Raw genomic sequence first — 14,749 nt, 5'->3', positions numbered from 1 at the left:
AGCAAAATGCCCAACAATAAAGAACCATAAACCATGAAAACAGATGAGAGATGTCCCAGGCAGGTGAAGATACAAAGTACAGAATTGATTTGCATGTGTTAATGCCAGTTGACCCAAATACGTCCCGTAACATACATGCTAGACACCAGTATGCTGTGCGTGGTTTAAAGGTGCTGCTAACAATCGGGCACCCTGGGGCCACAGCAAAGGGCTGCTGGACTCACTGGCTTCCCGTTCCAAACTTGGAGGCTAAGGAAGAATCATACAGAAAAGGGCCAGATTCCAAGCTACTGTGGCGCACGCACAGACATCAAGGTCTGGACGTGCATGGCTGCTCAGGAAACTGCCCAGAGTCAAGGGGAGGCTAGCCCAGGGCCAGCTGTGGGAGGCCTCACAGGCCATGAAGTCTGAACTTTACCATGGAGGCAACTCGAGGCCACTGGAGACTTTGTAGATGTTCATTTATCTATTTATTTAATATGTATGTGTGTCCACCACATGCACGTAGTAACCCACGGAGATCAGAAGAGGGAGTTACAGGCAGTTGTGAGCCACCATACAGGTGCTGGGAACTGAAGCCGCATCCTCTGGGAGAGCAGCAAATGTTCTTAACCACTGCATATTTTCTCTAGCTCCATTGGGGGATTTTAGGCATCCCTGCGAAATCATCAGATGTGGATTTTTCACATGACTGCAGGGGAAAGGAACAGGAGAGACAGAAACCTCATCGTCACACCGTGAGGCACAAGGAGGCGGTGGAGAGAGAGAAAAGATCCCAGCCGGGCGGTATTAGGTCAAACTAACAGGAACAAAGTCGCGTGAGGAATGAAAGTGGGTCCCAAGCAGAGGGGAGAGCCCAGAGTGCCCCCCCTCCCGCCCCCGCCACCATCTAGGCTTCAGAAGACCACTGCGACGAGTGATAAGAACCCTGGTGTCCTTGCTCAAGTATCTCTGGAATAGGAGGCAGGCTGGGTTCACTACTGAATCTATTAGGTTAAAAAACTAGGTTGTGAGGCCACCCTCTCAGCTGATAAAGGACACCTCACTAGAGAAATGAGTTGGGGTGTGAGAACCTCCACTGATGCAATAGCTCGTGTGGGGAGGACAGTGCGGATTAACATACTGAGGTTTACACGGGCTCAAAGAGAAGGCAAGATAAGACGATACCAGAACATAGAGGCTTGGATCATGAACAGACGTCCAGTAACTGGATTTCCTATTCCCCAAGTCTCTGGCACCATGTGCGTGCGTGCGTGCGTGCGTGCGTGCGTGCGTGCGTGCGTGCGACTTTTGGCTGCTGGTTAACAGTTCAGTGGATCAGTGAGGCAATTAGAAGACAGTTTAGAGTGGTTTGCTCATTAAATAGAAGCCATAAAGCAGGCTAGGAAGAAGGCAGTTCCGGAGCGCAACTGTGGGCATGGGGTGCTTCCAGATGAAAGCAATGTGGCAGGGGAGCTTTCCATAAGCCACACAGAGATACAAGCCAGTAAAAGCAACTCTGGCACGCTGCTGAGCATCCTATCTAGGGCAGTCAAGGAGGCCACTCGAAGACAGTGATGCTCTACGTGCAGTCGGTTTTTTAAAACTACTGCTCCTGGAGGCCTGCTCTAATTGTTTTAATTAGACTTTTATGAAGGTATAGGAAAATGGCTTTAAGACATTTTTAATTAGTGTTAACATTAGCCTATTTACCTAGTAGTTATAATTAAATATGAAGATAAACCAACATTTCAGTGACCTATGAGCTGGCTAGTCCTTGGGTTGCCTGGGTCCTGTTGGTGACCACAGGAAAAAGCTGAAGGACAGGGGCAGGGTCTCTCCTTTCCTGAATGTCCTGTCTTTGACAGAGCAATAATTTTAGCTTCGCAAAAGGGTGTGAGATCACCAAAAACGGGGACTGACTTTGTTTCTGAAGTAGCCCCCAAGGAACACGTTAGCCCCACAGAACGTTCCTGACAGCCAAGCTTCCTTGAGCAACGTGCACGCTCGCTCCCCTCTGGCGCAAGCAGCAGGCCTGCCCTTTGCTAAACACCAGTTTGGGATATTGTTATGTTAAAACACCGCATCTTGCTAAACAGATTTTTTTTTTTAGTTTGAAGGCCTATTGTTTTATGTTAGAAGGCCTGGACCCCCAAGTACTTAGGGAAGTACTTAAAGCTGAGAAAATAAAACTATAGTCTATCTTTACCCACAAAATTGGTTTTAAAGAAAAAGTGTAGATTCTGGGTCTGGAACCCCAGATGAAGCCGCTGAAGCTCAGGCCCCTGAGGGCTGTGGGGGGACAGCAGTGCTGTCACTGTGCTGACCTCTAGCTCTCAGAAGGTTTCTCAGCTCCCAGAGGTCCACCCTGAGCCACTGATCCCTCCCGGACAGAAGCTACTTGTCACAGGTATTTAGAGAGGAAGTCTGCACAGCCAAATCATTCCTCTCAGACCCATCATCTTCCTCCCTGTTGTGCCCTCATCCAGAGTTCCTTTTTTTATCCCACCTTTGCAATCCCTCTCTTATTATTTGTGATTTTCCCCTTCCGTTCAAAGGCCTAATGTGACTCGTTTACTCCAACCTAGTTCTACTCCTCACTTCAAACCCAAATCATTTTAGGGTATTGTTTAAAAAAAAAAAATGTAGACATTTTACTACACGTACTGTCCTTGACTGGTGCCATAGTTTGAGCAGGACCCCTGGGCCCAGATCCACCTGTCATAATGTTCTTTTTGTAGGTTTCTAGGGCCCTCTGGATCCTTCTATTTCCCCATTCTTCTATGCTTCTCTCACCTAGAGTCCCAATAGGATGTCTTCCCCTCTGTCCTACTTTCCTGGTAAGTGAAGACTTTCATGGGACATGCCCCTTGGGCTAGTGTCCAGATATAAGTGAGTATATACCATTTGACTCTTTCTGCTTCTGGGTTAACTCACTCATTATGATCATTTCTAGTTCAATCCATTTATCCACAAATTTCAGGATTTCCTTATTTTTAATAGCTGAGTAGTATTCCATAGTGTAAATGTACCAGTTTCTTTATCTATTCTTCTACTGAGGGACACTTAGGCTGTTTCCAGGTTCTGGCTATTATGAATAAGGCCACTATGAACATGGATGAGCATATGTCCCTGTTGTGTGGTGGAGCATTTTCTGGATATATTCCAAGGAGTGGAATAGCTGGGCCTTGAGGAAACTCTATTCGCATTTTTCTGAGAAAGCGCCAGATAGATTTTCAAAGTGGTTGTACCAGTTTGCATTCCCACCAGCAATGAAGGAGTGTTCCTCTTTCTCCACATCCTCGCCAGCATGTGGTGTCACTTGAATTTTTTATTTTAGCCATTCTGGTAGGTATAAGATGGAATCTCAGTGTCATTTTGATTTGCATTTCTCTGATGACTAACGACATTGGGCATTTCTTTAAATGATCATAATGAGTGAGTTCACCCAGAAGCAGAAAGAGTCAAATGGTATATACTCATTTATATCTGGACACTAGCCCAAGGGGCATGTCCCATGAAAGCCTTCACTTACCAGGAAAGTGGGTCATAGGGGAGGACATCCTATTGGGACTTTAGGTGGGAGAAGCATGGGAGAATGGGGAAATAGAAGGATCCAGAGGGTCCTAGAAACTTACAAGAAGAACATTATGATGGGCAGATCTGGGGCCAGGGATCCTGCTCAAACTATGGCACCAGCCAAGGACAATATGTGCAGTAAACTTCGAACCCCTACCCAGATCTAGCTGATGGACAAAACATTCTCCACCATTGAGTGGAGAGTGGGGACTGACTTTCACACCAACTCTGGTGCCCCATATTTGACCACGTCCCCTGGATGGGGAGGCCTGGTGGCACTCAGAGGAAGGATAGCAGGCTACCAAGAAAAGACTTGATACCCTATGAGCATATACAGGGGGAGGAGGCCCCCCTCAGTCACAGTCATAGGGGAGGGGAGTAAGGGGAAAATCGGAGGGACGGAGGGAGGAATGGGAGGATACAAGGAATGGGATAACAATTGAGATGTAATATGAATAAATTAATAAAATATATTTTTAAAAATGTAGACGTAGATATGAGAATGGCTAGAGCAGGCTGGTCTCAGCACTGTCTGCAGCATTACATGTACATTATATGTATTCTGCACGTAGTCATTTCTGGAAGGCCATTTCACTTTGGGGCCTTGACATACCCCAAATTTGCTCTCTTACAGTTTTGGGGGCCAGAAGTCATTGGGCCATTAGAATTGGTTCCCACAAAAGCTCCAGAGGAAAGCCCACTTCCTTGTCTTCCCAGTTTCTGGAAGGAGGATGAATTCTTTGGCTCGTATCCTTTTCCCACAGTCATACATCCTCCGTCTGCAATCATATTTTTCTTGAACTCTGTCTTACATTTGTTATTATAATTAGAATCGGCCCAGTGGATTCAGGAAAGAATCTCCCCATCTCAAGACCCTTAAGTTAATTTCGTCTTCAAAGCCCTTTTTGCCACATAAAGGCCTATCTAAGAATTCGGACCAGGATATCTTGGGGACATTATTCATCCATGTCACTATGACCTATGGATGCATTCCTAAGATCTGAGAGCAACAGCTGGGTATCACTGAATAAGAAACTGAGACCCTCATCCCTAGATCTGCAAGGACGCTGACTCCTCCCACAATCACCTTAGGCATGGAAGAGGACTTCAGATGGCATCACAGCTCCCGTCTGACTAAAGCCTGGAAAGACCCTGAGCTAGCCCATACTCCCAGCAACTGAGATTACACGCCTGTGCTGTTTACACCATTATGTTTTCAAGAACCTGTTATGTAATAGAGGAAACTATTGTAGTTGACAAGCATAGAACATGGGCGGGGAGTTAAATAAATAATCTCTGGAAAGCCAGCAACTGACATGAAATTACACAAAACATTTAGAGTTCCCAAAAACATAAACAATTAGTGAAAGAATGAGCTCACCATTTGCATCAGTTACTCGACAGGCTAATAGCCCGTACAAGACGAGGAACACTAAATTAGGAGTCTAACGTAAGCCATGAAAAATTGACCTCTTGATCTGTTTCTTTTGATGTCCCCATCTGGCATGCTATGAAAGGGTACGGAAACCCTATAAACATACACTGAGGACTCGGAAACCATTTGCTGTGGGTAGCTTTGCATCTCACATAGAACAAGCTGAACAGTGGAGATGTAGGGGTGTATACTCCACTGCAAAGCAAGTCTGAGGGAGAAACTCCCGCCCTTAGAGCAGGTCTCCCTGCTTAGACGGCTCCTACACACCTGGCAATGCCTGCCTTCTTCACCTGTCACCTTGGCCTCGTGCTCTTCCCCAACACTCTACACTGGTTCTTCACCACTCAGTGTTAAAGATGCTCTGGGCCGCTTTTCCAAGCACCTCTGAATGGGAACCCTAAGTTGTTCCTTCGTCTCAGGAGTGGACTGCCTGCACACACTCTTCCCCACCCAATCAGATGACCAATGCCCGATCTTTTTTCCACATGCTCTCCTAGCAACCAAGAAGCCCACCTGCCTAAGGATCGAACTAATCAGACTCCGAATCCAAAACACATGCGGTCATCTAATGCTAACACCTGCTCTGCGCTGATCCCTGCTGAGTGACCCAAAAGCTAAAACAGAGACATTCGGAAGCAAGGCCCAAATTAGCAAATGGGACTGCTGTTAAGTGACAAGGGCTAATGAAGCTGTAATTATTTCATCCAGCTCGGCATTTATTACCCAAGCACTTGCAAATCTGCAACCCACTGAGTTGGGCATTACGGAGAACAAAGATTCCTAAGACATTCTCCCGACATTCCCCAGGCTGGCATGTGATGGTGGCAGAGACACGAAAATAACTAGTCAACACTCGAGGCAGGGAAAAGATAAGGCGCACCAGAGACAAAGGCATTATGGGAAAAATGAGAAGACGTGATCTGGTGGCCTTGATAAATGAGTATCTGAGGTCAGATGGGACCCAACTGTAAAAAGTCAGAACAGACCAACGCTATCCTACAGGAACCGAGGTGCCAAGGACAGGCAGCAGCGGCTGCTGCTGCTGCTGCAGCTGTGTGTCCCATCACGAAATTTAACGGGACTGAAACAGTGCTTTTAGAAAGCAATGCTGGCAGCAGTAGGGAAATGGCCCGTGGGAGCAAAAGACTGGAGAGATGAAACTCAATTGGGACTCCATTAGAACAACGTGGTGCTGACTATGCAGGTTACTGGGTGCCAAGCAATAACCTCGCATTATCTCATTTCATATTAAAGACCTTACAAAAATAGGTGCTATTACCAACCTTATTTTCTGCCTGAGGAAAGCCGGGCAAGAATCTAGCTCAAGGTCGTAAGGTTGGTGGATGACAGGGCAGGCTTTACCAATCAGCTTGAGCCCTAGACTTGGTTGGGGACACCAGGTAGGAACCACAGCAGTGGGGATGGGAATTTGGGGGGTGGGGGGTGGGAAGCCATTTCAGGGATATAATTATTAATAATTGATTCTAGTAATGTCTGGGCTGAGGACAGATTTGACTTGGAGACGCAGGAGAGAAAAATATCAAAGATGTCTGAACAAGATTTACAGGCCAGGAATCTACAAGTGAAGATGTCACAATCCAAGATGACAGTAGGACTGAGAACTACCACACTGGCTACCGGAAATGTAGAGCTATGGTGTGTGAGTGTGTGACTCTCGTGGCAGACTTTGGGCTCTATGTTAGCTCTTCATTCCTGGAAATGCTTATAAGCCAGAGACTAAGGTTCTCCTCCTAATGGATCTTCAATGCAAGGTGAAACACAATCCCCTAGGAGGCCAAACCGAGGTGGCACTGACACTTCGCTCTGATGCTGCTGTCACAAGCCTGCCTGGATGCCACTTGCATCATTTATTTTCCATTTGATTCTCTTCTTGGTCCTCATTTTGAGCAAACCAATCATCAACTGCACTTTTATCACCAAGAAGAAAAGCACAAAGCTGGATGATTTTGATTAAAGTTTTCGCAGGGCAGATGGTCAAATTACTGAGTAAAATAAAATCTGTGAAATCAACGAGCCATGCATTTTCTAAAATTCAACAACATGAAGGGGCCAAACTTTACTATATAAAGATGCAGCCTCGGAGGAGTGCTCCTAACTCCCAAGTGCCAACACGGTGTGTATCTGGGCTTCTGCTACAAAGGTTACACTTCAAATTTCAATGCCAATTGCCTTCCTCTTCCTTCCCATTATCTTACTTGTAAAGCCCTGCATCCTTTTCTAGAATGAAACTGGGAAGTAGCCACACCCTCCTTAATGATGCCCCAAGAGACACCCAACTCTTGGAAGTCATGTAAGGTCTTCACTGACGACTCCTTGTACTGATGAGAATGGTCCTAAAGCCTGTGCATCCATCCATAGTCATGAGACCAGGCTTCCCTGCCTCACTTAAATCGCTGTGAGATGTTCTTCCTATACAGGCATGATCACTTGAGTTTGATGCCAAGATATCCCAGAGTGGAAGGAGAGAGCCAACTCCAAAAGTTGTCCTTTGATTTCCACATGCATACCAGGGCACACACACATACATATTCACACCAACAATCACACATATATTATATACACATGCATACATATGCACATACAATAATCAATATTTAAATTTTTAAATTCATATTGGGTGACTTGGCATTAATTATTTTTTTATATTGACTGATTTTTCTGGAATAACAAATTCCTAAGTTTTCCCTTTTTTTTTTTCAATAATTTCTCTCTTTCTTCTCTTTCTTGTCTGTCTGTTTCTCTGAAGCTGGGAGTTCCTGTATGTCAAGCTACCCTCAAGCTTAAGAGTAGCTCATAGCTGAAGAGTACACTGAATTCCTGAAGCTCCTGCCTCCACCCTCCAAGTGTGGGAAAACAGGTGTGCATCAGCTTTCCTTCCCTTCTTAACACATTAGAATAGTACTTTATATGTGTCACATGTTTTACAGTTTTCCTTCAGGAAAATTCTGGTGTCAAATGACTCGTGTCTTACATGCATGTAGAATTTATTGTTTCTCCTTTTGTCACATTTATATTCTTAAAATCCAATAAGAAATAATTGGGTGTTTCTTATTATCATTACCTTCATAGATGCCATCTGGTATTAATAATTTTATAAAACTCCTCAAAGCCGGGGCTGGTATGGCATACACCTATATTCTAACACCTCCAGCAATGGAGGCAAGAGAATCAAGGGTTCCAAGCCAGCCTTGGCTACCTACACAGCTTCAGCTACTTAGTGAGATCCTGTCTCAAGAAGATTTAAGTAAGAGTCACATACACACGTGCACACACACACACACACACACACACACACACACACACACACACACACACACCCCTAGACACTAAGACCAAACCCAACAAAGGAGGCTGCCATAGAGTTAACAGAAAACAGAAGCTGGTATATAACCAATACTGCCATCTGTTGGTAGCAAGCAGAACTGGATCACCTCTGCTTGGTACTATACCTTTTCCCCCTCCAACATGTCAAGGTTAGTAGTAGTTAAGTTCCTGAATGCAGAAGCCACTATCCCACTTTTGAGCCTAATTAAGGTAAAGGCAATCACGTCTGAAGACATCCAAGATTGTTAAGACAATGCAACAAGTACCAATGCCTATGGTGGTATTACAAAGTAGTTTACATCACTTCGTAAGATGTGTTCCTAAAGAAATTATTTCTCTTTGCAGGATCCATGCTATGACTCTTAGAGGTGACATGAAGCAGTCTTGGGAAATACACAGGTTCTTACACACAAGTGAAGTTGGCTCATTTGTGAACTGTACATAAACCGTTAGTGGAAAGTATTGAAAAGATCACTAGCTAAATTATCATCAAGATTCTCATCTGGTCTGCCACTCATTAAACTTGGTCAAAACTTGACTCTATTCATATACAAAATAGAATTATAATGAAACATCCTATATCTTACAGTTCTGAAAAAAAAAATCAAGGTAATGTGAAAATGTTTCGAAATTATGAAGTATGACAGAAATTAAAGGGTCCTATTATTTTGCTTAACACAAAGAAGTTTCTTGCAAACATGTATTTGCCATCAACCATCATCAGCTAGTTTATTTGGTGTGTATTTCTTTTTCAGATATGTGAGTCTATTCTAAATTCTTTCAGATTGACATTGCTTCCCCTCTTCTTTTCTTGGTAAGGGACAAGGGTTGCAATGTTTCACAAGCTGGGCTCCAACTCATGAGCCCAAGGGTCCCCCCCACCCCCCACCTCAGCCTTTTGAGTAGCAGGAGCTACACACGTAAACCACCATGCCTAGTTTTAGATTTTAAAAGGAGGGGGGAAGTGTGTTTGTTTGTTTTGTCTTAATACAGAAGACAATTAGACAGTGGAATAAAAATAACTTTCTCTGCCTTCATACCAACGACCTTCTTCAGGATCCTCCTAACATTCTTTCAAACTTAACATCAAACATGCAAAATGAATGGCAGATGGCAAACACCACTAAACAGGAATTTCACAAACTCCTTCCTCTCAAGTAAGAGATCCTGCCGGGCCCAGAGGGTGACTAAGTGCTGGAGAATTTACTGAGCACACAGGGACCCCAGCTGGATCCTCAGCCCCAAAAAATGGAGGAAGAGAAAGAGGGAGGTATGGAAGAGAGGGGACAGGCCAATCAGGAGAGGAAAGTACGGATGGACATGTCCCATTGTGGTACCTTCTTGTGTACAGGACTTCTGGCCCAATAAAACTGTACTTGCACACACTTCCCTCATCTTGACTACAGGATCGGTTGTCACCGTTGCTAAGTGAAATAGACAAAATGCTGGCTGCATGGCCAGTCTCCACTGTCAAGATCTCGAATCATCGTAAGAACACACCTGTTCTATGAAGATGTGCCCAGAGCAGTTTGACTGAGGAGAAACAACCCATTTTGAATGAGAGCGGCACCACCCTGCTGGGCTCCCAGTCTGAAAAACTGAATGAGTAAAGAAGCTGAGCACCAGCATTCATTTTACTCTGCTTCTGGACTGACACTGAGGGTACAGTGTGACCAGCCACCTCATGCTCCCCCCAAACCCCAGCCAGAGCCACTCTCACCACAAGACAGGACAGACTGTGGCCTCGAAAATGAAACAAACTAACATCTTTCTGAAATGGCTTTTCTCAGGTATTTGACACAGAAACAAGAAAAGCAATACAGGAAGTGGTGTTTCCATTTGCGTGAATGCTAATGAAGTCTCCGTTGTTGTTACTGTGGACCTCCCCACGCCGTTGCCTCCTGAGAACCAGCCTTCTTGGCTCAGAGCCAAGTGGGAAATTGTAGCAGTGGCCTGGTAACCCTTCTGGGATGGGGATAACAGTATCCCATTGAAGTAATTGTAGAAATCACTAGGTAGGGGAGGTTACAGAGACATCCTTCCCAGCTGCCCAGTTGGCAGCCTTGTCTAACATTAGCTCATCCTAGTTTTGCTAGTAGCACAACTAGAAGGCTCAACAAATCCCAATTACGGATCTAGCAACCCTGAGAACACCTAATGGAAATCTATGTTAGTGCCCGTTGCCAGTTATTTTCGCCCTTCTTTCATTCTTGTTTGATGTCTCGTTCCGCTTAGAAAGATCTCTTTTTTAAAAAAAAAGATCTCTTTTTATTACAATTCCTGTTGCCAGGAAACATAAAAACAAGATGGAGAACAGCAGCTAAGAGCATGTAGATTTATTAGTCACCCTCCCTCCCCCCCCCACACACCCCTCCACACAGTTACGTTCAAGGGAGCATCCCTAGACACACTCATCCAAACAAATGCTTCACCAAATGTAAGTGTGGACTCTTCTAAATCACCCTTTATCGTGCATATTACTGGGTGCAACAAGCCTAGGCCGCCTGCTCCCAGCCCCATGATTTTTCTGTCCATAAATACAGTTTGCCCTGATGCAATGAGGACAGTGGAGCAGCTAAACTCTCCACTAAGGGCATTTTGTTGCCCCTGCTGTACTGAATGTTAAGACTGTGTTATACAAAGGCTATAATGTGATGTTTTGGTATGAGCTGTGCCGACACTTGTTCTTATGATTTTCAGACTTATACCCTCAAGCTTCAGATTGTTAAAACTGGGTCAAACTGGGCATTTTTTAAAAAAGGTCCCAATTTCAATAATCTATCTCCTGTATGGCCTGATTTATCCCACCTGCCTTTCCAGATGCCACCTCTCTCCTATTGATGTCACCACTAGAAGAACTCATCCCAGGTAAGCTGGCCTTCACCCCCATGTCTGATCACTTATTGAGTCCTCGCAATGCCTTCTTCTACAGTTCTTGAATTCATCACCTACTCTGTGTTCCCATGGCCAGGCCTTTTGCTGTTTTCATTACATCTGGCTTGGAATTTTGGTAGTGGTCTCCTATATGGTCTACCTGTATCTAAGCTTTCCTGCGTCCAACTGACCTTCACGCAGCCCCAAATGAGAATAATCTTACAGCAACAGAAAGCTGTCCTGTCCCTGCCCTGGTTAAAACCATGACATGTCTCCCTGAGCCCCAGAAGATAAATTCCAGGTTCTTCAGCAGTCACGCCGAGCCCTGTGGGCTGGCTTCTCCCCACCCCTCCAGCCGCACTCACCCTTTGCTACCCTCAACCTTGTAATTTGTGCTTCACCCTCTCTGAACTGCTTATAGTTTTCATGTGCAACACTGTGCTCTCCAGCATTGACTTAGCACAATGAAGTCCAACCATTTGTTTGCATTTCTGTCTTCCCTGGTAAAACATAAGCTAAGCTACCCAAGAATATCTTATTTGTCTTTATAGCGCAGTCTAAAAAAATGCAACATATGCTAACACTTAATCTGTATGAATGAACAAACTCTGAAGCCTCCTTCTAAAAAGCATGACTTTGTAGTCTACTATGTCACCTATTATTATTATTATTATTATTATTATTATTATTATTATTATTATTATTATCATCATCTTACTTTTATTTTATGTGTCTTTGTGTTTTACCTGCACTAATGTCTGTGTACCATGTGTGTACAGTGCCCCTGGAACTGGATTAACAGTTATGAGCCATCAAGATGTAGAACAACAGATGCTTGGAATTAAATCCAGGTCCCCCGGAGAAGCAACCAGTGTTTTTAACCACAGAGCCATCTCTCCAGCCCTGCTATGTCATTTTTAAAGGATCTAAGAGTGTGATGTTCTCAGGCAGGCAATCACTCCATCAAATGACCACAGGTGACATCTGGGCAGCTAGGAACAGGCAGTTTTATTCCACACATATTACTTTTTATTTTTACAGTAATCTTGCTATGTTCTTGGCAGTATCTCTCTCTCTCTCTCACATACACATACTTTGGTTTTGGGAGGGTTTGTTTGTTTGTTTGTTTGTTTGTTTGTTTTTCAAGACAGGGTTTCTCTGTGTATCCTTGCCTGTCCTGGACTCACTTTGTAGATCAGGCTGGCTTTGAACTCATAGAGATCTGCCTGCCTCTGCCTCCCCAAGTGCTGGGATTACAGGTGTATGACACCACATCTGGCTCACCAAGCTTTTAAAGGCATACATGGGGTACCTAGTCTCTGTTAACAAATTCTAGCATCTTTATGTGTTACTGTTTGTTAGTAAAAATTTCCATTTCTTACTGTTGCTCGTGTGTCTTATCTCCAGTTCACATAAATGAACAGATGGTTTGAAAGTCCTCATTTTGATGTAAGAATACTGATTTAAAAAAAAAAACAGTAATAAAGACACTAGACCTCACAGAACTATATTAAGCAGTGAATCTCAGCCTAGCACAGGGGGAAAATGAGAATAAGATTATTTCACACCAGTGATTTCAAAGTCCAATCAGCGGCTGAGGGACATATTGGACAAGATTATATTAGACAGTTATTCCATGTGACAGTGTTTGTCATAAGCCCTTATCAGAAAACAGCTTGAAGCAGTCAAACGCTTCACATCAGTTATAAATGTATTTCAAAGATGGTACAACACAAAAATTTTCCCTATTAGCTTTCTGAATGTTTCAAAAACAAGTCTAAAATAACACCTTTCAGGATGGAGTTGACTCAATTTGCAGCAAAATATTTTTAAAATTATAGAAGCATTCATTACTCACAGCTAAATTCCTCAGACAAAGCAGAAAAAATTACTTCAAGGAAATTAATGGAGCTAGCCACACAGTTAAGGACAATATCCTCACAGGAAAATCTGACTATGAGAGTGCATTGGCAAACTGGCAACATTATTAATGGCCCTGTGGGATAACGTGTAAGTAGTACACGACATGGGAAAACACACACTTACAGGGACATTTGCTTTTCCCACAGATGAAATCAGAGGCCTGTAGAGTATGCATACCAATTGGCATTAGAGTGGAACATGTTTCAGAGGGAAGCCCTTCCACACTCTCGATTCTACTACTGGCAAACCAAGTTAAAAGAGGAAACATCCATTTAGGTAGCATTCTTTTGCAAACCAACAATGTAAGCTAGAAATGAAGTATTCGTATCAGTGCTGACAGAACAGAGTAACCAGCCACTGGCAGTGAGCCGTGGGGCCACCACACAAATAGAGGGAGTTTTACTGTGATCCTGAAACATCCACTGCTTTAGTCACCCAAATATATGAAACACAACAATATGGCTCCTACCTAAAATGTAAGGCTGTAGAAAAGAGTTTTAAGGGTAAATATGACAAAATCATAGCCACTGAGTGTCTTCTCTGCATGCTCTACGAAGAGGCAGAGGGCATTAAAGTGACTGTGTCCCCAGACTCTGGACTGTCAAGGCTGCTTATGCAAATTTCCAGGCTCAGGGGTGCCACTAGGATCCCAGAAAAAGCAAAGTCTTTTTTGATCTCCTTGTCTTGCCTGCTCCGTAGGCCTGGCCAGGGATCACATGTGGCGAGTCTTAGCAAGGGCGACATGGAGTATCTTCCCTTAGCCATGCATCCCAGCGTCACAAAAAATGTTTAAATGAGGAATGAGACCGAGTTGCTGTTCCCTTGGATCATGTTGGGAGGGGGCAGAGCCAGGGATTCCAGGAGGAAATGCCAGAGTCTAATTACCATCTTGATATTCCCGAACCTCTCTCTCTTCCGGAACCAAGACATAGTTATGTTAAATATTAAGAATAAGCACAGAAATCTCTGAGAAGACTGATCATCAAGTTTAGGGAGACATGCTTGCAAATGCATAGGCTCCATATAGGTGGAACACTTGCCATATTCCTAACACAAGTTCAATATGAATTATCCAAACTTCTCACACTGATGGAATGGCCACATATTTCTCACCAACCCTAAGATGCTGTAATTGGGAAGAGGTGTTTTCTATTTTTGTAAAAATAAGAAAGAAACCCATTGGACATGGAATGCATAATTTAGTGAAAAACGAGATGTTTCAGTTAGAATTTAAAATGAATAGCTTCCAGTTATTTATCATTAGTATTTCAAGCATACTTTGCTTTTTAAAGAAGGAGGACATTTTATTGAGGTAAGACTGACACACACACGCGCACACACACACACAAAGCCACACTACTTAACACATACAAGTCAGTGGGTGACCCTGGTACTTAAAACCATGCCACCATCAAGTATAGGAACAGTCTCCCACCCTCTCCCCTTCCTCCCATCTCTTGCCATCCGTGCTTCTCTGAGCTTTTGCTTTGTTTATTATGTGGTGCTGGAGATGGAGACCAAGGCCAAGGAAGCAAGGCCCCCCCCCCCCCGAAGATCTATCAAGCATGCTTTTTATTTCTAAAAACTTTCACTCTTATAAGTTTATCTCTGGCC

The 14,749-nt window shown here is 43.9% G+C and overlaps 1 protein-coding gene across 4 annotated transcripts in view; it reads right to left on the bottom strand.

The window, feature by feature from the left end:
• The window catches only part of GPR176 (G protein-coupled receptor 176), a 112,978-nt gene that overhangs the window by 43,975 nt on the left and 54,254 nt on the right, over positions 1–14,749 (bottom strand). The window contains exon 2 of one of the 4 annotated variants that reach the window (XM_084775582.1): positions 12,595–12,670. The exons of the other annotated variants lie outside the window; for them this stretch is intronic. Coding sequence (XP_084631708.1) covers positions 12,595–12,655 — 61 coding nt within the window. The 5' untranslated portion in view covers positions 12,656–12,670. The remainder of the gene's footprint in view (positions 1–12,594; positions 12,671–14,749) is intronic. 4 annotated transcript variants of the gene reach the window in all.

The sequence above is a fragment of the Acomys minous genome (genome assembly GCF_964271855.1).
Source record: "Acomys minous genome assembly, chromosome: 3".
In the NCBI taxonomy this organism is placed as follows: Eukaryota; Metazoa; Chordata; class Mammalia; order Rodentia; family Muridae; genus Acomys; species Acomys minous.
This window is presented reverse-complemented; position numbering and strand designations above follow the sequence as displayed.